The 24,447-nt window shown below is 41.1% G+C and overlaps 2 protein-coding genes across 3 annotated transcripts; one reads left to right on the forward strand and one right to left on the reverse strand.

Moving 5' to 3' along the window:
* Nucleotides 1-293: 293 nt before the first annotated feature.
* Nucleotides 294-10,493, forward strand: mef2b (myocyte enhancer factor 2b; the record flags this gene model as incomplete). Its single annotated transcript, XM_080033244.1, has 10 exons — nt 294-407; nt 491-575; nt 4,521-4,600; nt 6,385-6,588; nt 6,740-6,868; nt 7,131-7,320; nt 8,580-8,731; nt 9,002-9,116; nt 9,540-9,651; nt 10,181-10,493. The coding sequence occupies exons 3-10, from the start codon at nt 4,547-4,549 to the stop codon at nt 10,491-10,493; spliced, it is 1,269 nt and encodes a 422-aa protein (XP_079889370.1). The 5' UTR covers nt 294-407; nt 491-575; nt 4,521-4,546.
* Nucleotides 10,494-13,851: 3,358 nt separating this feature from the next.
* tmem161a (transmembrane protein 161A) lies at nt 13,852-23,345 on the reverse strand. Of its 2 annotated transcripts, none has more exons than XM_080033406.1 (11): nt 23,258-23,345; nt 22,382-22,485; nt 22,198-22,284; nt 21,791-21,882; nt 21,400-21,556; nt 20,848-21,063; nt 17,747-17,890; nt 17,531-17,644; nt 17,242-17,416; nt 17,002-17,098; nt 13,852-16,191 (listed from the first exon to the last, which is right to left on the reverse strand). In XM_080033406.1, exons 1-11 carry the CDS (start codon nt 23,258-23,260, stop codon nt 15,887-15,889), a joined length of 1,494 nt encoding a protein of 497 aa, XP_079889532.1. In that variant the 5' UTR covers nt 23,261-23,345; the 3' UTR covers nt 13,852-15,886. The 2 variants fall into 2 exon arrangements, with proteins under 2 accessions (XP_079889532.1, XP_079889533.1); XM_080033407.1 differs by having other exon boundaries at nt 23,187-23,259.
* Between the last annotated feature and the right edge of the window lie 1,102 nt (nt 23,346-24,447).

The following is a 24,447-nucleotide window of genomic DNA, read 5'->3' on the forward strand; positions in this document are numbered from 1 at the left end:
AGGCCTACATCAGGAGACAGAAGTTGCCCTTGTCCATTATCACCTCCCCACCCCATTGATGTTCAACTGAAAAATCTAAACTTATTTATAAAAGGCTGCACAATGTTACAAAACTGTCGGTGTTTCTGCTCTGTTATACTGTATGTGGATCTTGTTGGTAGCCATAATGTATAATTACATGTAGCGTTACTTCTGCTGCGATTGCGCTGACAGCCCTGAGTGACATGCTGCGTTTGGTTTGAAGGCGGTATGGGGTTGGAGGGGGTTGAAGGGGGCCGGGGGCGAAGGAGTGCGTCCAATGGCGTGGCTCGGGAGGCGGCCTATGCTGACAGCGAGAGGCGGGCTGCTGCAGCCAGCTGTTGGAAAGCAGCGCTCCTGAGCCATCCGCTACTACTGTAGGCTACCAGGTGAATATATCTCTAGTACATCAACAGAAGAGGAGAACACGGGACCAACACGTCTGTTCATTGTGTACATCTGTGTCTACTAGGCTATTTGCGACTTTTCCTGTCTGACTGGTGGCGACCGAGCTGGTGAAACTCCGGAGTTTAGAGTGAGAAGAAGACCGAGAGCAGGTGAGATCAGATGCTCTTGTTTTTGTTTTGCATGTGCGTTCATTTAATAAAAACGAATGTTTTTAATGTTGTTGTGGCAAATTGAGACTCTTATGTGGCAGTAGGCCTATTGACGACAGAGCAGCACAATCAGCCGCCTACCTGTTGCTGTGTTATTGAAAGCAGTCAATAGATTAGAGGCTATATTGGACAGGGATGCTTGGCAACTCGGGGACAGACAGGCTATTCTTAAACAGTCTATTTTCAATGACGTCAGCAATTTATTAGGCCTAATTATCCTCAAACATTTTTGAAGCTATGTATTTTTACAGTTTTTATTTTTAGCCCCCTCGAGTGGCATTGCTGTGCAAAATGAATCCGCGCCCTTTGGATACAGACACATCACAAGGCTCTTTAGCACAGACTGGAAGGCTTCTTCCCAACTTTACCTTTCTCATCTCTTCAACTTGTTGTCCATTTCCCCCCAGCTCAGCCTCATTCAAAGTGTGCATTGATAACTGTCATGTGTTCAGGGGAGTTTGAGATCCTTGGCTCAAGATACCTTTTTTTTAAATAGAAAATTAACCATCCTACCAATTTTGTTTTATTCAGAAGAGCAGAAGTCAGTTGTCTGTCACACTGTATCTGTCTAATTAGAAAACAAGTCAATATAATTTTTTGTTTTAATGTATCTAGCCTATTCATAGAAAGAAAGAAAAAAATTCACCTCGTGCCTTCGTGTGCTATTGCTATTCTGGCACTATCAAAAAATATCGAGGCAATTCAATTATCTCCTGTTAAAATTAGACAAATATTTCCTCACCCTTTCTCTGCAAAGGCATGGACCGCCTGACCCCTGAGGGGATGGCACGCATGGAGAAACACACATTTCATTACCTTGGCATAGCGATGCTCCAGCATAAATAATGACATTCTTTGGCTTTGAAAACAAACCTCAGTCACAACTGAGGAGTTACACTTGGGGCATCCTCCTATTTATACACATTTCAGTTTTGATTTGAATGGGTAAGACCGTGCCGGTTATATTTCAAGGTAAACTTTTTTCGCCATCAGACCTTTTCTTTTAACTTGGGTTTGGGTGGAATTCTATATTTGGTTCACTCTTAGGCCTGGTTTCAAATTCTGCCATCTTTTCCCACACAGTATGTGACTAACAACACAGTAGTGACTAAAATGACCGGTCAGTAAGGTGTCAACCACACCACTGCAGTTAGAGTTCAGTGTATATGTGTAATAAAGTATATCTTATCTTTATCTTATCTTAACACAGTCACCACACTGGGTACAGCTTCTCTATTCTATAATGCGTGACTGAATGAAAAGTATGAAAAACAATATTTCACAGCAAGACAATTGGTGCAGAAACATGCTTAGTTAACTCAACGGATTATCAACACAGTATTTAGGCCTACATTCCTTCCTGTTTGATGAAAATTGTGTGTTCTTCTGCCACCACCGCCTGAACCATTAGCTTATTTGGCTAATAAGCTTACACGTGTCTACCATGTTTTTGAACCATTCACCAGCCACCGTGCTCTGAATGACTCATGGAAAGAAAACCATCAAAGCGGAACCCCCCCCCCATACTTCCTTCTTATTCATGCGTACAGCGCAGTTTATTGTTGCAAGCAAATAAAAAATCCAGTGCCCTACATCAATGAGCATCCTCACAACTACTGATCCAGCCTATTAAAATCATGTTGTCTGTTGACAGTGGATGGTTGATACACAAGCTTTTAGTTTTCTGTTTGTGTGTACATTGTTGTTCCAGTGATGCCCCCAGTGATTGTTGTCAGGAGCTCCCGGGGTATGTCACACAGAGCAGTATACTGTGTGTGCTGCCGGTGCCTGCTGTGCGTCTTGTGCTCAATTTTTTCCAATGTCTTGCCTCTGGGAAGGCGGCAAAGGTGCTGCTGTCTTTCCCTATAGAAGCCCAAGACCCAGGGGTAAGAGCGCCTGTGTGCAATTAATGCCATACATCCATTCTGTTTTACATTCATATCCTATGATAGTACCTTTTTTGGACTAGTTGAAGAAATATTCAAGCTCCACATTTTCTTTGCGACGACACATTCAAGAGTTGACCTTAGACACGAAAGGTCACAGGCCGAAGGTGTGAAAGCGCTGGTGCATTTCGCAGACCTCAAACGGCAGTTGTCGTATATGGGAAAACTAATATCCAGAATTAGCTGATATGTGAAGCACAGTCAGGCTTTTTTCCTGTAGGCCTTGGACAAAACCTACTAAACCACAGAATTATATAGCTATAACTACACACCGTTTGGCTGGTGGCGTAGCTATATTTAACCAGCTGGTCGTGTGTTTTAACAGGGCTGTGTGTGGCGGTGACGGTAGTCATTTGGTTTTATCTGATAGAGGAGGAACATTCTGTAAAAGCATGAGATAAATATCTTTCTACACTGTTTAGGACATGTGTCCTACTTTCCTCTCTTGTCACCATTAACATGCCTTGATATGAGGTTAAATTGTCTCACTTCTGGTCCCCCACCAAAAAAGGAACAAGTTAACCTTCGATTATTTGTGGCAGTAGAGATGTGGTCTTGTGGTCCTTTACTTAAAAGAAAAAACTAGACATCTGCTTTTTTGTTTTACGGTAGAGACAATGGTGTCCATCTGCAGCTGTACGGTTGTCTGTGTTGAGGTGTGTCTCGTCCCTACAGCATATTAAACTCAGTGGACATCACAGGACTTTATAAGGTAATAATGAGGGCAAAGAGGTGGATTCCTCCACAAATGCCCCAGATGCCTTGTGTGCCAAGCTTACGTTGAGAGACAGCGGGCACTTTAGGGGTCGTGGGAACACGGGCGCCATATCCGCTCCGGCACCATCAGGAGGGACAGGCAACTAAATATAGAGATAAGTCCAATACATGTTTAGTATTAAGGGGGAAAACCAGTGAAAAGTCCTCTGGGCTTTAGAGGAGCACTGTACGGTCAGGTCAGGGGAGACAGAACACCACTTAATGTAGTCCTTTGACTGGCAGTGCAGTGTAAAGTGGAGATTATTAACGTATAGAGCTAATTTATGTATGCATTGGATTAAGTGTTGTCTGTTTTTTGCGACAAAGTAATTTCATGGCTGTCCCCATTGACACATTTTTCATATAGTGTCCAGCTCTATACGGTCCTGCAGGGGCAGGGACCGGAGCTAGGGGTTTTCTAGACCAAGAAAAAAAAAAAAAAAACGAGTGTGAGTTTCAAAAATGGACATTCTCAAGCCAACCGCAATCCATCCATGCCTTTGCCTTCTGCTTCTTCAAATCCTGCCTTTTTTCCCTGACCTGGCTGTGCATGAGAGAGGAGTGGGTGGCTTTTAGCTTTCAACCATCTTTCAAAAACACACCGTTTTCCTTTTACTGTATGGTCTTAGCTATTGCCTGCTGAACCTTTAAAAGGAGCTGTGGACTGTATTTTTAACCCTGTCTCTTGGGGCTGTGCGGTGCACTGTGCTGCTGGCCCAGGGGTAACCCAGACTGTGGGGGTGTCAGACTGTGCGGACTGCTGGCCCGGCGAGGGCCGCTCTAACTTTAGACTGCATCGCCTCATGGTGGTAAAAATAAACACCCTGCCCTTACCAAGGGGGAAGGAACTTGAGTCACTTCAACCAAATGGAGGACATTTTCCCACCAGAATTGAACGTGAAGAGAAGTGCTATGAAAATTGTTATTTTGAATGTACTGTGTAAACGTAGATGCATATTCACAAAAATAATCCGTTCCTTTAGTGGCTACTGAGTACAAATGCAACTTAAAGCCTAAAACGAACATTTTTCACACAACTTTTTATTTTGCTTGAACTAGTGGAGAAAATATTATAATTATTTATCACATTTAATTGTTGGCATCCACTGCAGCAGCATGACTGCCAATAACAGAAGCATATTGCATTCTGCTTCTAAAAAAGTTATTTTTTCATCTTCCACAGGTAACAGTCTGTCAGACGGCAAAAAAATGGGAAGGAAGAAAATACAAATTTCTCGTATTCTGGATCAAAGAAATAGACAGGTGAGTTAGAATGCAATTTTTCATTTATATTAGCAACTTTACATCTGAATGTGTACAGCAGATTTGCACATGCAATATTAACTCATTAAGCTGAAATGATATTTGTCAATCAAAATAAACTAGTTATTTTCAATTATTTATTTATATGTATATGTAAAAATAAATGGTTTCAGTTTCTCCAATGTGATGATTCGCTGTTTTTCTGTCATATATATTTGTCAAGTGAATATCCTTTATTTTTGGACTGGTTGGTCCGACAAAGCCTTTTGATGTTTTCTGAAATTATATAGACTCTTTATAGAAAAGGCACACAGACAGCAGCACATGTTTAGTGCAAAGAAAGTGCAGGCTATGCACTAGAAAGAAGGCGTGTCATGTCACACATACCATATAATCACAGCTCACAGTCCAACAGTGCACTGGAAGCACACAGCACGCAATGTGATGGTAGTCCTGATTTGAATATAAACACATGCCTGGGATAGTACATTGTGGAGACATAATGTGTAGGCAGAGTTTCTTTATACCTGCAAGCTTGTGGAGGAAATATCACATAATCTTATCTAAGATGATGATGTAATAATAATTCTGATGATAGAGGAACATAGATGTAAATGTAATGTCTTAACTATACAATGACATTTCTCAGTGAGAGCTTTTTATTGCTAAAAGGAAACAGCTGAATTGAAGACCCACTGCTGTCAATTTGAACAAAATCTGGAAAAACCCAAATGTGGAAGTGAGATTTTGATTTGTGCCAAAAGGACAGTATTGGCATTTATGCTCTTTCACACTGTTGACTGAGCACTTTACCCAAGCCAAGACCAAAAATATTGTCAAAGCCTAAAACAAAGCTGTATTTGACAGGAGAGAAAGTTTTTCATCAGTAAGAAGAAAGATAAAGCTAGCATAACAAATGATATATTTAGTACAATCCTGACGTCAATTAACAGTCAAACGTTACAATTGTCAGTATCTGCCGTAATGTTAATGTGACCTCACGTTCCAAACCCTACTTAAATCTTTATCAATATAATAGTTCTGGACGAACGTGAGAGCCATAGGTTTTTATTACCATAAAAGAGTGTGAACAGTGTGAAATATCACATCAAATACACTTAAGGAATCAGTGCAGGCAACAAGAAAATCCTATTAATTCTTGCTCACAATGTTGGCAAATACGGTTTGTTTCTCATATCTGATCCTCAGGACAGGGAGGTGTTTTGGTGATAAGGTTTGTTTTTTAGGGAATTTTTTCTTATCTGAGTTGAGGGTCTGAGGATAGACAGTGTTGTATGCTGTATCCTTCTGGGACAAACTTGTGATTTTAGGGCCATATAAATATGCTCGGCTGCCAACAACACTGTTATGGTTTTGCAAATATTTGCCAGTTCTTTTTCAACAGTACCTTTAGCCGTATTATTTTCAAACAACAGTTATCATTAATCTGATTACACAAACATATACAGCACATGTTTATATCAGGTTGATTATCATCATTATCAATTATAATTATAATACAACATTTGGCCTAAATATTTTTTAAATATTATCTTCAGTCTTGCAAATTCTGCTCGGTTTTTACCATCACTTATTTTCTTCTTGCAGAAATATTTGAGAAAAGTTCATACCAAAACATATTTTTTAAATATCACGAGGCCTACTTTTTAAAATATTTGACTCTATATTGATCAAATTACTCAATGTACGATAAAATATGTTTTTTTAAATTCATTATCTGCAAGACTTATTTGTAGCTTGACGCAAACCTCTCCGTGCCATAGGTGACTTTCACCAAACGCAAGTTCGGTCTGATGAAGAAGGCGTACGAGCTGAGCGTGCTGTGTGACTGTGAGATCGCCCTCATCATCTTCAACAGCACCAACCGTCTGTTCCAGTACGCCAGCACAGACATGGACAAAGTGCTGCTCAAGTACACAGAGTACAGCGAGCCACACGAGAGCCGCACCAACACCGACATACTGGAGGTACTAGCTGCTGCTAGTAAAGGGAAATGACAGTGAAGCCTGATTCAGAGCAGAGCAGGCATTCAAACCTTTACAAAACAATACAATAGTACTGTCTCATTTTTCATTCAAACCATTACATTTTCCATGTGCCCTTTGTGTTCTGCATCAGACTCTGCGTAGGAAGGGCCTCGACATGGACGGCTCAGGGCTGGACAGCGAGGAGAGCATGCAGGTGGCCGCAGACAAGTTTCCTCTCAGCGAGGGCATGGATCTCTCTTTGGCTCGCCAGCGTTTCTATGTCAGTCCACACACACAGCTGCTGCTGCAGCACATTCACAACAACACACACACACACACACACACACACACACACACACACAAGCACCAGCACACACTGAACTGAAGATGTGAAATCATTTGAATCCCTCTGATTTTCATAATTGTAATGAATTCATTTTCCATAATTACTGGTCCAAAAACATTGTAACATTTTCATGACAGTTTTAAGACTTTTATTCTTTGTGCTGCTATCATATTCATATATGTATTTCACTCTTCAGGGTCCATCACTGCTCTCACCAGAGGCTCAGTTCCTGGTGACTGCGGGCTGCGAGAACGGCTTCCCCAACTCCTCCGGATCCAGCATGGCGTCACACAGACAGGCAGGCTTTAAATCCCTGAGCTCCAGACCCGTCTCGTCCGGCCCTGCTGCACAACACGCACACACTGCATTCATGTCCCCACACTCAGGTGAGCAGAACTGGACGCTCCTACTGTATGTGACAAAGAATTCCTATAATTAAATTAAAGATTGGCAAGACATACAGGAATGGGCATTGAGGCATTTTTTTTATTTTTTATTTTTTTACAAAAGCATGTTACAAACCAAATACAAACATACAAATGATAAAGAGATCATAGATTTCAGATATTTAACAGCACATAGATACTAATGATAACGTTCACGTGTGTATTACTACAATTGCCATAATTGCAGCCAGAAAGATGTCAAAATGATGTTTAATGATGAACAAAACTATCAGATTTTCTTTCATGTGTTTAATGCAAATTACTTTTATACGGATTTAAAATACCACTATTTGACATATCAATGGTTATGTGTCGATAAAAGTTGAAAGATGTGACTCGTACTATGAGAAAATGGTTGCTGGCATTACATTATAACTGGAAATGGTCGCTTTAATTTCAGTTGCATAGGAGACAGCAATTCAAAGAGGTTCTTCAGAAATGTTCCATCTTTTTAAAAAAGAAATGCAAAACATTCAGAAAGAAAATCCATTGAACATTCTTCTAGGTTCTTGCTAAAATGCTTGCCGTAAAATTGTGTAGACACTGTGTAGTGTCAACCTTCTGCGCAGCTGGCTGTGAACTCACAGGAAGTGTGTGCATGTGTGTACGTGCATGTTTGTGTGTGTGTGTGTGTGTGTGTGTGTGTGTGTGTGTGTGTGTGTGTGTGTGTGTGTGTGTGTGTGTGTGTGCGTGTGTGTGTGTGTGCGCGCGCGCGCGCATTAATCCACACATGCAGTTGGTCTGTTTTGTGAAACTGGCCCTCCAGGGTGACAGCGGCTGTAACCAGTTCTGTGGTTTCTGTACAGAATGAATCACACCTGCCAGTGATGTAGGTCTTTTATACAGAATTTAACTACTGTATAAGGACGCACGACAATGTCACCTGACCCCAATAATTGACATTCACATTTTTTACAAAAGTATTATACATAATTGACATTATTTTTTTGGTTAACGATCAGTTCAAAATGGATTCTGTCATGTCACCAATGCACAATATTTTACAAACGTAAACATTAACCTAGCTACCACTGATTGGCCCAGAAAGTAAAAAAAAAAACATATCCAAGGTCAAAGAGAAGTACATATACACTTGTACACATGAGATGGATTTGAAGAATGTATCAAAGAATGAATTATTCCGAGCGAAACAGGCTCACATCTCCTTTCACTTCCTGCTCCTGTCTTTCACTGTGTAGGTATCGGCTACTCTGTGTTCTCCCATGGCAGCCTGAACCGAGCTGTGGACATGAAGAGCCCCCCTCCTAACCTGAACCTGGGCAGTGACAACCTGCGGGGAGAGGCTGCTAATCAGGGCATGGGCGCCACACGTGCTAACCACAGCTCTCCTGTACGTAGCTTTTACTATCCAGTGTGGTATGCACTAAAATATGTCAGTGAATCTTACACATACTGTATGTAGTGTTGCTTCTAAAATGTAAATAATACGCTAGTATACAGTAGCCTACATGTTAATTGTTCTGCAAACTTAGATAAGCAGCTTCACAGTTTCTCTCTGATGTTCTCACTTCCTTACTGATGTGTTTTTTTGTGTTTAATGATGTCATTACAAACTTGAGATTTATAGCTTAACTAGTTCTCTTTTCTTCTTCTTCATCAGAGGGGTGTGTTGTACCAGGGCCTGCACAGTGGCAGCTCCATGGTAGCCATGGGCAAGGCGGGGCTGCTGGGTCACAGTTTGGGAGGCTACGGCCTGCCCTCTCCGGGAGCGTCTGGTAAGTCTACTGTGTATCAACTATTCTATACGGGTGATGAAAGGGTACTTTAAAGGAATTGTTCAACATTTTGAGAGATAGAGGAAAAGTCTGTTTAAAATAATGCTACAAATAACTCCTAGTTGTATAAATTAGCCTAAATAACCAGATTTAACATGGTGAGTTAGAACGAGACTAGTTTAGAGCCACCCTAGCTGTTTCCCCCTGTTTCCAGTAGTTGTGTAAGCTTAAATAGCCGAAAACTGTCTGTAGCTTCAATAAATACATGACATTGATATCAATCTTCTCATCTTACTTTAAAAATGTTGGCCACTTTTAAATTATAGTGAAGATAATATATTCTATTATTTGCTGATTCTGTTGTAGTCTTTTTTTCTTTCTTTTTTTCTTCTATTCATATTTTTTAATTTTTTTTATTTCCAGAGTATAGCCAACCTGGTTTCTATCACTCCATTAGTCTACAAAGAGGAGCAGTGAACCACTGGCAGTCAGCTCAGCCGCCTCAGGAGCAACATGGACCCCATATGAGCCCAGGGTGAGGATATTAATGTGACAAATGGTAACTCTGTGTGGATGAAATATGGAATGATGGCATGAAGTTGGATCCCTACACTGAACTTTACTCCCCCAATGTTTTTAAATTGACTCATGTGGGTGCAACTTAGATCAATAGGTCAGGTTTTTCATGTGCATCTTCAGGCCCAAAAACAAAAACATGACATTTTATATACAGACAAAGAGAAAGAAAATCATAATAATGAATGGGAAATAAGCCTGTAACAAAATAAATACATGATAAATAAATCAATAATTTTAAACCAACATACATAAATTACACATTTATCTATGTTGGGTTATCTGGATCATCTACTGGTTTTATTTTGCTTATTTTTTTCATATATAGGGAATAGGAATCTCTGTGTTGTAACTGGATGAATTTAGAACCAGTGATTTCATTGATTTCAGCTGCACCTGATACATTTTCATGTGTATCAGGTGCAGAATCAAGAATTGATGATTATCCAACTCAGTCATTTTCGACCTTTCCTCTTGTTGTTCCCTAGCATGTCCAGCGGAGGGTGCTCCTTCCCCTCCCAGTCGTGCTCCTCACCCTCTCCACATCTGCCCTCCCTCAACCTCAGCATCAAATCGGAGCGTAGTTCTCCCGAGCACATGTCCTCACCCACCTCCCCGCCTCTACACCACCTCAGGCAGCACTCTCCAATCAGCAACCCCGATTTGGCTCTCCACAGCCCTCCAGAAGCCTGTCCAGCCAATGAGAACAAGGAGTTCTCCAAGGCTAGCTACCCACAAGACCAAGAGGACGGAGGGCAGCCGCTCAGGCAGTTAGAGATAAGTGATGGGTGGCAGAGATAGCTGGCTGGCTGCAGTCTAACACCATATCCCATTCAGTCAGCTATCTTCCATCAAAACCAGTCCACTCCCGTACACACACACACACACACACACACACACACACACACACACACACACACACACACACACACACACACACACACACACACGTATATATATATATATATATACCACAGAAGATAGCTAAATGGGGTCCATGTATCCCCGTCATGACAAGGAGGAACACCTGTCTCCTCACACAGAGCTGGTCTCTCCTGGGCTCTCTGCATCGCTTGATTGATCCAATGAGGAGACAGATGCATACAGACTTTTGCTTTTTTGTTTGGTTAGGTGTAGTCTTCTGTGTGGAGCTTATGTGAGTTATTCTCACAGTTTCAAATATGTTACTTTTAGTTCTGTGACTTGAGGTTAGCTACAGCAGCACATCTGGACCAGCTGAATTGCTCCCAAACCACAAAACCGCCCAAGCCTTTAGCCCCAAAAATTGTGCCTCATTTCCTTTCCACCTCCACAGCTTTCAACAGTCCATTAAATGCAAAAATGCCCCAAAAATATACCTTGGAAATAAATTAAATAAAAAAAAGGAAAAAAATGCAGTCTTAACATGATAATAATAATAAATAATTAAGTTTATTTATAAAGTATCTTTCAAGAGCAGGCGTAACAGGGTGCTTCACAATAATTGAAAACAAGCAATAAAGACACAATAACCGACAATAACTTGCAAACATCTACCTTGAACATTTAGCTAAAACAAACATCTAACACACAAGATCCCTTAGATCCCGGCCTAGTCAGATCAAGTTGGTATCTTTACAATTTAATTCTTTAATGCAAAATTGTAAATTTGCAAGATTTGTCTGACACAGACCGCTGAGACATCATTGTAGCTCCAGTTCAACTCAAGGAGGCATTCTTTTCTACACAGCGAGGAGTCACAAAGACCAAAGAGTTTAAATAATGTCCATGTGAATTGCAATCAAATACATCAACAACCAAAGACATTATGTGTTTTGTCTACATTGGGTCTAATTTAATTTAAGCTACACATTTAATGTTATAAATGCTTTTTTTCTGGATTAAGAACCTGCATATTCATATATACATATTACTGATCTTTATTGCCATCACTGTCCTATGATATTTAGGAATATATGAGGCACAGTGTAATGAAAAAATAATCTAAATAGTCTGAGGATATTTTGTAGAAACCCACCAATAAAAAAACTTTTGTTTTTCAATATATATGTATACATATAAACAGTGTATTTTTTGCAATGGATTTATTTTGGCATTTTCAACTTTTGTTCTCTCAATGCCAAACTATGCCCACAGATTGGGTTTGGATGAATTTCAACACAGTGTCCACCAGGGGTCATTATAATTTCACAAACTTTGGATTTGGATTCTTAATGAGAAAGTGCAGAGCAGGGAAGACCAGCATTAACTATTTCTGATTAATTATCTCAAGAAAGAATGTCATTGAGAAGACTCAGGTTTTTCGTAGAAAAAAAAAACTAAAAATAAATCAAGACAATCTCTGCAGATATTCGGTGAACTGGCCGATGGAGAGCTTCAAGTTCAAGTGCTGCTGTTGAGTTAGCTCTTTTTTTCTTGTTCTTTTTTTGTAATTCAGTTTATTGGGATTCATATCAGCATAAAGAACCAAATTATCAGTATTATGATGTTTTGGCTTGAGTTCTTTTTCTTTTTTTTTATGTTTGCTAAATGTTTCACCAACAGAACAAAGATGGATTCTTATTCGATATTTGTTGTGATTCCTTTTAAATAAAAGACGGTTTGATTTGTAGGTTTGCCTCGGCCTGCTTCTTTATTCTACAAAGGGACACTGAACGCATTATCTTTCTTTGGAGAGAAAAATGTGATTCTGCTGCCACCATCTTTTCATGTACATTCAATCCGAAGACAGATTTAAAAAAAAAATAATAAGCCCTTCCCTGTGTCGCTATCAAGCTTTCATGTGTCCATTTATTTGGTCTTATTCACCTTGGCTCCATCTTTTGAATGCTCACACACCCTTATTATCATGTCTGGCCCCTGTCAGGCAGCTCACCACGCAGCCACCAAACGAGGAGGAACAAGAAGGGACCACTTAAAAGCTTGGAGACCTTTATGTCTTTGAAAAATAAGACATTCAGAACAAAAAGGGCGTTCATTCTCCACAGCTGGCTGTCTCACAACATCTACACCAGAATGTTTTCTCATGCTACCACTACGGAGCAGTTGAGCTGAAGGCAGAGCAGAGGCCTGGTCCAGCTCTGTCCTCTCTTCTTGCCTAAATGAAAAGAGACTTTCACTGGGGGTCATGTCTGGTCTGATCCCCTGGGACCAGGCCGGCCCAATCTGTATGTCTGGGCCCTATACACACACACGCACATGCACGCACGCATGCATGCACACACACACACACACACATAGGTTTCTATAGTAACGGCAGTCCGCCATGGCTTGCTGCAGTCCACAGATCAGAGTGACGGCGGGCCTAAGGCACATAATTAATGTGATTATATAGAAGTGTCAACCTTGACACCTTTTAGTTCATTAGGCTGGACACACACACAGATCTGTCACAGAGAGGAACACAGCTCCACTGGTCATGCTAGGTGAAGATGTTTCAACCAAAATGTGCGATTTATACAAAGCTCAGATTATACTTCAAAAATATAATATTGTTGCCACACAACATCCCTATGCTAAATCTCATGCAGGTCAATGTATGGGATATCAGGATTGCTAAACTGCATCCTCCCAAATGTCTTCACTTTTGCAGTGGCTTTGAGATTGTTGGTAGCCAGCAGTGGCTTTTTGATTTGACGTGGAATTCAAATGATATCGCAAATAAATCACATCCACTTTCAAAAAGAAGAGCCTCCCCGTTCTGGCTGTGGTGATGAACGGTCTTGTCCCTTGACTGTTCCATGGCTGGCATGTAAACCAGACGTCGTAAAAAGATAATAAATCTAGTAAACTGCGCTGACTGAAGTGGAGAGGATTTGGAAGATTTCCAGTAAAAGCAACAGTTCCTTTGGCCAAGTTGAGCATCCACAAACAATATTTCTTCCCAGACTCTTTGGAGGGCCATTGGGTTCACAGTGATTATCAGTGATTAAAGAATGATCTTCTCAGGGGTTGGGGGTCAGAGAGCAGGACCCCCGAGCAGCGGCGAGACACTCCATTGTCATGCATGAGCTCTTTTGACGATTGGTGCGCCCATTTTTAATAGGAAATGTTTTATCGGCAGGATCTCCCACGCTCCTCGAGTGGAGGCAGGATGAAGTTGGAACAACAAACTGACATGAGAATGAAAATAATAAAATGTTTTATTGAGCCACACACACACACACACAAAAATCATATTACAGAAAAAAGTTTGCACACAAATCTCCAAAAGCAACATTTCCATATGAACTTCACAGTATAATGACTTTCAGAGCAAACAATTAAAATACGTAAGCACACACTAAAAAAATTGCCACAAACAGAATACCAAAATGTGAAGAAATGCAGCATCTGTATCATTACTAAAAAAAAAAAAATTAAAAGAAAAAGTATCATAAATAAATAAATAAATAAAATCCACTGATGCAAACTGATTCGATGTAAGGACTGACTGGCTATAAAAATCAGCAAACAAACTTAAAACAGATGAAGCAAATTAAGATACTGCAACTACAAATGTTGCCAGTGAGTAGTGTTTGAATATAAAAAGAAAAACAGAAATGAGTTAAGGAGTGGTAATTTGATCTATCACCAGATTCTATTCATTCTAAATACACATGAAAATCCCTGAACTCCAAGGCACTTAAGATTTCTAAATCATACTCTAGTCTAGATTAAAACAAAAAGCTCTTCAGTTCTTGGCTAATTTAGCAACAACTGCAGTTTTTGTGGTAACTGTTTAATTCAAACGGATGGATCTGCGTTTTACTACTTATTTGCACTTTGAAAAAAGCGTTACAGCAGAAAATAATTGAAAAAAATATTTAGCACTCTTTAATCGGTTCCTTAAGGGGGACAGAGTCCCCCTCACAAAAATAAAACACCACACCTACACAGGGATAAGGTACTAATACTTCATCCTGGTACCAATTTAACATCTTATATGCAGCATTTAACAATGTTCTACTAAGAAAAATTCAGGTAACACTGGCATAGGCATACATCTGAAAAGTTGCACTAAGATGGTGACCTGTTTCACAAAGCAACATTAGTTGGGGCTGGACTCTTGTTTTCATATATCACAAAGCAGGCTCAGTGTAGATCACCATGGTAACCTATGCTGCATGGCCTACCAGCTGCAGAGCAGGTGAACTTCAAGAACCTGCTGATTAACCAATCACAGTCAGATCATTATCAAGCTATTTGTTACTTCCTGACATGGACAAAAATACTGAATTTAAGATTAATTTATGAGAACTAAAAAGCAGCAGAATCCCTTTGCTTATTATAAAAGATAAAAGAAAAGGTTTTTGGACAGCCATTTGTCCACTTTGGGTTAAACAGCTAAAGAATGGCTATTAAAGCTGTTACTGTAATAGCAAAGTTCCACTCACCGTTTATTAGCTCATAGCATTATAAACGCAGTTCAGTCAAAAAACAACCGTTATTTGTTTTCTTCTAATTCTTCAACCTGTGCTCATATCTGCTTAAGCAGCAGAAAGAGCATAACTTCAACCGTTATGACATGTATTAAAACATTATAATCTCAATGTTCCTGTATGAAGAACATGTTGAAAAATTCTAACACGTTTAAAAAGGACTACTTATTCTTGCTCATATTTATAGCTTTACTCTGAAAACTTTGAAATGATTCCTCCTACTTTTAAAGCTTTTGTCCTTTTCTACTGTGATTATCCATCGCTTCCCTGAATCTCTCCTTTTGCAACACAATAGTCTAATTTCCCTTTGGGTATCTTTGTGACATATTAAAGAGCTCCCCACATGGCTATTTCTTTGTTGCATGAAATGTAATTTGTGATAAAGAGTATCTAGGATTCCTAATGTTACTCATTGGGTAACCCAAAGATCAGCCAGACTAAGTTGAACTTGCTTTGTGAAACAGGCCTTAGTTTCTCTCTGTACAGTTGTGTTATTAATACCAGCAGCCTGCTGGTCACAAAAAAGTCAACAGGCAACAAGGTGGCACTAGCAAATACTGCAACAGACAGCGGGCCATCATCTGTTTATTCTCAACAAACCGTGATGAAATCTTCTGTTGCAGCCAATGAAGAAGGTGCATTGTGTCTGTTAACTTCTGAGTTTGTGATTTGCCCCCTTGTGCTGTCTGCAACTATCTCCATTCAGAGAGTGCATACAAACAGGTGAGGGGCTGGTATTGCATTGCAGGTTGGCACTCCTTTGTTTCCCCTCAGTTAGTTCTGCATGAGGTACTGGTGGAAGTAGATGCCGAACAGAGAGCTGATGAGCTGGCAGGCGGCCACCCACCACGTGAGGAAGGCGAAGAAGCCTCTTAAGAAGAGTGGAGAGAGGAGGGCCCGCAGTGCCATGAAGGCCTCCGACAGACGGGCCACTGTAGCCTGGACATCCTCCTCCATATCCTCCATCCCTTCTTCATCATCCTCCAGAACCCCAGCCAGGACAGGGGCTGCTGTGGGCATCACTAGGGCTGGGGTCACCCCGGGAGTCTGCTCTGCACCAGTCCTCCAAGAGAAGTCCCCTACAATATCACAGTATTAGTAAGTCAATATTTAGAATATCACCAATGAACTTGGGGGGGAAGATTAAGAAAGTAGACCCATGAATCAAACCATTTCTTGCATTATACTATTCACCGTCACCAGAACCTGAAATTAACCCTGTTAGGCCGTCCTCAAAGGGTGGTAGGATGGCCTAGAGGAAAGAGGGTCTGACCAGTAACTGTGAGGTTGCTGGTTCGATCCCTGGCATCGGACAGGAGGGTGTTACTTGTAAAACTAGTGGTGGCTGGTATTACATCTACAGTGCCCACCATCTCTACCATTGTGTCCTTGAGCAAGGCACTTAACCGCAAACGGCTCCAGGGGCATTGATCTATGGCTGACCCTGCGCTCTGACCCCCTCGGAAGTGTGGTAATTTGAGAGGGGATATGCGGAAAGACGAATTTCAGTGTGCATCTTGTAAATTGACTAATAAAGATAACTTAACTATGGATTATACATTTAAATACACTGTAGCTGCAAAAATCTCAGACACTACATGAATAGTTGAGATCTTGGAATCTTTTTATCAAAAAGGTAAAGGTTACTTATTAACATGGCATATCTTGTTTGTTTAATCCGTACTTAAACCAAAGTGTAATTACATGTGGTTGTTTTGGACATTTTTGACCTGAAGCAGCAGTTTCCTTTTTTCTGGTTTATGATATGAGAGGTTGACCTTCTCGTTCAACTCTCAACAAGAGGGTGATGAAAAGCAAATTTCCACAAATGTTCCTAGAAGTTTACAAATACAGATGCATAATGGTGGTGGTGGGGGTATTTTACTTACCAAGCGACTTGAGTGCCAATGTGGAGAAGAGGATGAGTAGAATAGGAATCAGATACTGGAGAGTAACTACAGTCAGGTAGCAGAAGATACGAGTGACCTAAAAAAGAAAATCAAAAGACAGCACATTTATATTCAGGTAACAGTTTACTAAACATGCAGTCAATGAGTTTTTCTTTTAGCTTTCTGAACTCAAAAGGTTCAGAGATAAGATTAAACCCCTTTGGTGTTCAGATGGCTGACCTTCCTCTGAATGTCAACGACAGCGATACGTCCCGCCTCCTTCTTCATCTGGTCCACCCACTTCTGGGACAGGTTGAGGTAGGCCTGCATGTGGTAGCGGGTCAGCGATAGCCGCAGAACACACAGCGCCACCACGATCCACAGGCGCATGCTGTCAAATGATTCACTGGAAACTCTGCAAGGAATGAGATGGTGAGAGGATAGGGAAAGAGTCAGGGACTGGCCCAGAGTCTACTGCGTGCCATTTGTAGGATTTTCTTACATTGATAAAAAGTGTATGTACACTCACATTGTAATAGTGGTCTTCCCAAGAGGTGCATTGGCCAGGAAGTCCCTTGCCATGGGCTTCACCCACAGAATCAACACAATGACTGGAGACATGAAACTCATGTGCAGTAACATCCTACAGGAGACATTAAAGACATCTAAGAGAGCTACAGACTGCTTATTTAATATGTTCTAATAAAGCATGGATTACTGCAGTGTTAAATGCATCAGTTATTACTGGATGAATGGGCGGTCTGAGTTCAGTTGCACAGCATCCATATGAGTCTGTGCCAGTCGCAGGCCGGGGAAGGCCATGAGAGCGCCGATGTAAGCACAGACGCCAGCCAGTCCAAACTTCACTGTCAGCTTGGTCACTGGGATTCTGAAGGGAGTCAAAGCAACAGTCAAGGTAATGATGCGTCCAGCACACATATTTGTCAAGTGTAGTCTGTCATTGGTACGTGCATAGTAATAACAAGGTGGTTTATCTTAGGGCACACTCACACTAGGCCATCTGTTCCGTGCCCGAGCTCATTTGCATCCTAAAGTCTAGATCGTTTGGCTAGTGTGAGCACGCCATCCGTATTCCAGCACGGAACACTTCTTTGGCCACGGAACGCTTGGGAGAGGTGTGCCCGGGCACGGTACAGCAACGAATAGTGGTCATCGATTCGTTGAGTCGCGCGATTAATAAGTCACTTGTAGGCGCGGCACTGTTTACATCCAGCCGCCGACAGGTTCATGCACGCCCACAGCGAGCCTTCAGCACGTGAAGCGGTGCGGGAAAGCTATAGTGTGAGCAGCCACAGCTTGTATTTTGGTCATATCTAACACTGGACTGTAGGCCTATATAAAAGTGTTGTACCTTTGCTGTCTTTGGGTTAAAAAACTCTGTCAGCTGCTGCTGCTGCAGACGGTGTGCAGACGGGCTCGGGGAGTCGGCATCGGCGCATCAACAGTCATTCAAAGCAGTGGCAGTAGTCACACAACCGAACGGTGTAGAAAGTCCCGTCAATTAAAAATAGTAATCCAGTTTTTAAATCCATGTTAAAATCGGAAGGATATAAAGCTAGTTAGCTTAAAAGAAGTCAGTAGTATCCAGACAAACACCCTGGCGTGACAACAACACCCTGGCGGGACGGAAACACTGTGGTGTGACGGACGTTACCTGTATCTTAGATTTTATTTTTGCTACCTCATAAACTACCTCCAGCTGGGTGGTTAGGTTTAGGGCAAGTTTGTGTTATTTATATTGTTTTGGCGACTAGGTTCAGGCATCACAGCTGGGTGGTTAGGGCAAATGAGTGACGTAGCAGACATGTTATGGAAGCTAAATAGTCAAAAATCACGTCCGTCACACCACAGTACTTCCGTCACGCAAGGGTGTTGTTGTCAGGCCAGGGTGTTTGTCTCCGGGGCTGCAGCTGGACTCTACTCAAAAAAGTAGCAAACATGTCAAATGTGATGTGTTCAGGCCGGCTCAGTAATATGATTGATGTGTTCAAATGCAACACAAAAAAAAAAAAAAATTTGAGATTTTGGCAAATAGATAGTAAAGATGGAATTATGACCTGTTTAATGTCCTATCTTGAGCTAAAATCATATCAGCAATTAAAGCAATAATACAAGTTCTATTTCAACAAAATAATTGAAAAGTATCAATAGTGATATTAATAAAGACTTGGATCGTTAAGGAGTCTCGAAAATGGTATCAATATCAATAAAAATTAATGATCTCCTGTCATCTGAGAGAAATTAAGATGATTTAATTTTTTTAACCGTTAGTATTTACCGGTAAAAAATATTATCGGTTGACTGGTTTACCATGGACATCCCTTATATACTGTATAAATGTATATCATACACTAAGTTTTTTTTTGTGTTATCCCAGTTAAGTTTATTTTTAATATTTTATCATTTAATATTACTTTTAATAGTTCCGGGATGTTGGTGCAATAACCTGGTGTTTTGACACTTCAGTCTGCACTGCGAATTTGAAGTAATGTTCAGTTTTTGAATAAAGATGCGGCATTTACAAATGTTTCTTTTTTTTAATCCGATTCATCGATTAATTGAAAAATAATCGACCGATTAATCGATTATTAAAATAATCGTTAGTTGCAGCCCTAACTTGGATTACTTGATGGAGCGATCGATGTGTATAAAACCATCCGGTACGTATGGTCTGATGACGGGCCGTTATATTAATAATAAACAGCGCGCTGCACATTTATATGAGACTGTCCACCACGACCCATTACGTCAAGGCTTCTTTTAAAAAAACAAGAGCTTAAGGATTCTCATTGGTCGAGTGTGGAAGTGGTATTTTTGCTGCACATTTGGCCGGATGAAAATATTCACAAACAGTCGTATTGCAGCAATTGGAGCAATTGTGCCCAGGCCAGGAGCAGTGTGAGCACAGGCCAGCGGGGGAGGGGGGGGGTCAATCGTGCTGAAGCACAGAACAGGCAAACTTGCCTAGTGTGAGTGCGCCCTTAGGGCACACTCGGCCCGGTTAAAGGCTGTTACATACTCCGCGAGAAGAAAGAACAAAGTTCTCGGTGACAGAGCTGCGAGAAGTTCTTTCTGGTCTGACATTACATACTTCACGAGTACTCAACTGCCGAACTCCTCACCGTGGCGCATTGTTACCATGGTAATTGACTCAGTAGCGCCAGCTGACTTCACTTCGCTTTCCTCATTGACTTCAGACTGACCAATCACACAATAGTTCTCGGACAAGCTGCGAGAAGAAAGTTCGGCCCGGGTGATGTGTCGAGAACAAGCTACGAGAACAGCTAAACAAGAGCTGAGAGAAGAAAATGACGTAATTTTCTTCTCGCAGCTCTGTCACCGAGAACTTTGTTCTTTCTTCTCGCAGAGTATGTAACAGCCTTAATCCATGCCGTGCTTAAGCGCTATTGTCCTTCCTCCCTCCACTCCGCTGACCTGCACTCACACTTCTGAGATTGTTTAAAAGCCCTTCTAGAATATTTTTATCATCCTGCCAAATTTGCAGCAAACATTCCAGCATCAGACCAACGCAAACCCTTACGCAACTGTTTTTTTTATGTTTGTGAGGGGAACAGTCGCATATAAATTGACGTCAGGGTCGCTGTCTATGCGCATGCTCGTACCTGAGCATCTGTACCGTACTGAAGCACATTTCTTCCATCCAGGCCAGGGCCAAGGAAGTGTAAGGAACGGAGCAATAACACAAGTCAACCAAACTGTACCTTATCCGACAAATGCAATTGGGCACGGTACGAATGCCTAGTGTGAGTGCACCGTCAATATGATGTGAATCAATTTATGTTGCCTGCAGGGACAGATACTTACGACCAGTCGGCGTAGCCCTGCTGTCTGGCAAAGACTTCCAAGTTGTCAAAGAGGCTGTTAAAGCCGGAGTCCAGGCCAAACTCCAGGTAGTCCTCTTTGACCACCAGCACCAGCATGGCCACCAGCAGAGACAGGAAGCCAAAGGACAGGCACACAGAGCGCTCACCGCCCTCCTCAGAGCGGAAGTAGTGGCTCATCAGAGTTTTAAGGGTCTTGCTATAGGTCTAAGAGTTAAATGAAAACAACCAAGAGGAAAAAGTAGAATTCATACAGTCCAAGTCTCTCTGTATATCTTAGTGAGGCTATTTTATCTTTAGCTTATTGACTAGTTTTAAAATATCAAAAGTATCTTTAATATAACCTTTGAATACTTGCATACATAATAAGATGTTAGTTTTACAAGTGTAACTGGATGCTTTCGCCATGCTTAGTTAGTTGAGCTTTAAAAAAAAATACAAATTACAGCACTAGCAAACTGTTAACAGGATAGATCAGTACTGATGTTCAGACTTATCCATCATGACATAAAGTGACTTCACAGTTGAAGGATACAGACAGAAGAGGACACTCAGGACACACCAGATGGCTCCGATATGGACCTCTTTGCTAGCATCTAGGACACTGTAATAACACTCTGTGAACAGGTAGACGCCCATCGTATAGACTGCAAAATCTATCAGCCACTGGTACTCCAGGAAAAAACGCAGCACTAAAAGTTGAAACAAGCAAAGAGAAAATGAAAAGATTAGTCTCAAGAGGATTATTTTGTGCTCTACCTGTTAATCAAAACTAAGTTTGTTAGATTGCCTTGATACAGGCACTATTAAAATGTGTTACAACAACTGTATTTGTAATTTGGATCAGATCTGAGTGGATATCTAAGGTTCAGCAGTGCTTGCCCAATGTCATAGTGGTCGTGTAGATTAAAGAGTGTTTGTTTTACCAAGAGCGTCAATGGCGTTGATTGGGGCTTTCTCCAAGTGAAGGTCGATGTCTTTGGGCACAGTGAGAGGCTTGCTCTCCCCATTCTGTCTCCTACAAATCAAACAAAGAAAGTGTTAGCTTACAAAGTACAAAAGATATATATTTTTTTATATATATATTTTTTTAGATATTTTTGGGGCATTTTATGCTTTATTGATAGTGCAGAGAGACAGAGGTGAAATGGGGCAGAGAGGGGAGTGACATGCAGAGAACGACCGCGCTCAGCCCTACCAACTGAGCTAAGGGCACCCCGCAAAATACATTTATGAGCCAAAGGGAGACACCGCTTTCTGAAGTAGAGATACAGTACAGCACTGTCAACAAATGGGGAAAATCTCCTGACAGACACCCTCCCCCAACTCCCACCTGTCTCTCTTGCTTGGTGGTTTGGGCATCTGTTTCCCTGCAAGAGCACACAGTTCTCCTTCTGAGGGGTGTTTGAACCGGAACAAACTGGAAAAAGAATCACAGGGCATACACGTTACACATGTAAACACTGTACAGCACACTATGTGTATATTGTCATAACCTGATTGGAAGGACAAATTACCTTCCGTTGCAGAGGAGCCAGCGTGCAAATGAGCAATGTGGAGCCATCCTCTGCATTATGCTGGCAGCCAGCAAGCTGACCACCAGCTGAATCCCCATCAGCGCCTGTCAAGACCAAACACACACATGTTTGAGAGTATGATATCCAGGTCTGCAGCTCCCATCTTCCACAGTTAAGATTCAGAAAATGTAAGTGCCTTCCTTACAAGGGGTCATCCCTATGTTCCCACAGCCCTATGTTACCGAAATTGACGATTAATTTAGGTTCAGGCATCACAGCTGGGTGGTTAGGATTAGGGGACAGGTTAGACTAGGAATGAAACACACGACACCCAATCAAAAAAACAGACCTACCATTCTTTATTATATAGTTTGAATACTTAAACATGTGGGAAGAACAGGCTGTGGGAACATAGACACGCTCCCCTCTACAGTACAACTAAGACAGTCATTCAAGCCAGTGTATCATGTTGATTCGTCATACAAGACCCAAGCAAGTGTGTAGTTTTTGCTTCACCAAAAGGTTAAGTTGGCTAGTTCACATATATCAAAGACTGCGGTAGAAGCTATTAACACACAATGCTATATAGCTAACAGTAAAATAGAGATTAACCTTATTCTACAACCTTAAACATAGGGTTGTATTGAAAGCCCCTTGCGAAATGAATGAAAGTTAGCAAATGGCTATAAGTGCTAAATTTAGCTCCACTTCACCACCTGCCAGTGCTACTGCAGGCATTAGCTAGCCACCTAGCATTAGCACACTTGCTGTCACTGAAACCAGTACAAGCAAAAAGGGAGCTCACTGTCAAATTTTACAGCCCATGGTTAAGGCTGGTTAGTACATGCCAATGTCCTCGGGTATGAAATGAGTTACCATCTCTTTTCTTTAAAGCTGTGGTTAAATGTCGACTTCTCTCCCGGAGCTTCTTCTCGTGCAGGAAAGTCTTGACAGCTGAACCAACCAACTGACATGTGAAACTGTGCTCAATGTCCCGGATGTAGAAGTCGCGTGCTGCCTTCAGGTGCTCCTCGAAAGCTCCGTGAATTCGATGAATAATTTCTAAATATAGGCCTACGTAGGGTGAATTGCCTTTATGTGGGACACTTCTTGCAATGTGAACCTATGTACGACATATATTACCATATGAAGCCAATACATTTGACCCATACATGATAACATTCTGAAATCCACAAGATGTTGGCTAATTAAAACTGAATAAATAATTCATACATCATACTCAGAAAAAAATGGCACATTGGCCAATATTAGTGGTCCTTGTGGAAAATTGCTCCAGAAAATGTGTTTGCTCTAATCTGGAACTGTCTTTATTATGCATAGAAAAGACAAAATCCCCTTAATTGATGAAAGGCAAACTTATCTGGTCATAAACATTAATGGTCAGATGTGGGGTGAGTTGCCCTAATGTGGGACACTTTTTGCAATTTCAATTTATGTACGATATTAACATATGAAGCCAATACATTTGACCCATACATGATACCATTCTGAAATCCCCAAGATGTTGGCTAATTAAAAGAGAAGACATAATTCAGATATCATACTCAGAGAAGTAATGGCACGTATATTAGTGGTCCATGTGCAAAATTGCTCAAGAAAATGGGTTTGCTCTAATCTGGGACAGTCTGCATTATGCAGGAAAAAAACAATATTCCCTTAACTAATTCAAGTCAAACTTATCTGCTCATTAACACTCATGGTCTTAGGTACATTACACAGGTTTGATGGTTTCAATTTGAACAATACTTTTTTTGCCCTGGCTTCATATCCCAACTCTGCGCTTTGCCATTATAGCCTGACCTGTAATACATTGCATTGAGTTAACACAAGACATGAGAAAATTACTATTTCCTAGGCACACGATTGAATTAATTTCTATTTGCTTCAGGGAAGCTTTCCTTATAAGAGTATTGGACCTGTAAACCTTGAATAAAATTAATATTGCACATTTGATTTTCCTACATGTGTATTCCCCCACTTTAAATGACTGTCCCAGATTAGGCAAATCATGCTGTCCCACTTTTGGAAACACCTTTCCGAATATG

The sequence above is a fragment of the Ammodytes marinus genome, assembly GCF_949987685.1.
Source record: "Ammodytes marinus genome assembly, chromosome: 8".
NCBI classification, from domain to species: domain Eukaryota; kingdom Metazoa; phylum Chordata; class Actinopteri; order Uranoscopiformes; family Ammodytidae; genus Ammodytes; species Ammodytes marinus.

What these genes read in the sequence shown, in the direction of transcription:
- tmem161a (XM_080033406.1), bottom strand. An exon ending in CAGGGCTACGCCGACTGGTC is followed by an intron (nt 17,891 to 20,847) that starts GTAAGTATCTGT and finishes GACTCCCTTCAG; the next exon opens with AATCCCAGTGACCAAGCTGA. An exon ending in TCGTTGACATTCAGAGGAAG is followed by an intron (nt 17,099 to 17,241) that starts GTCAGCCATCTG and finishes TTTCTTTTTTAG; the next exon opens with GTCACTCGTATCTTCTGCTA.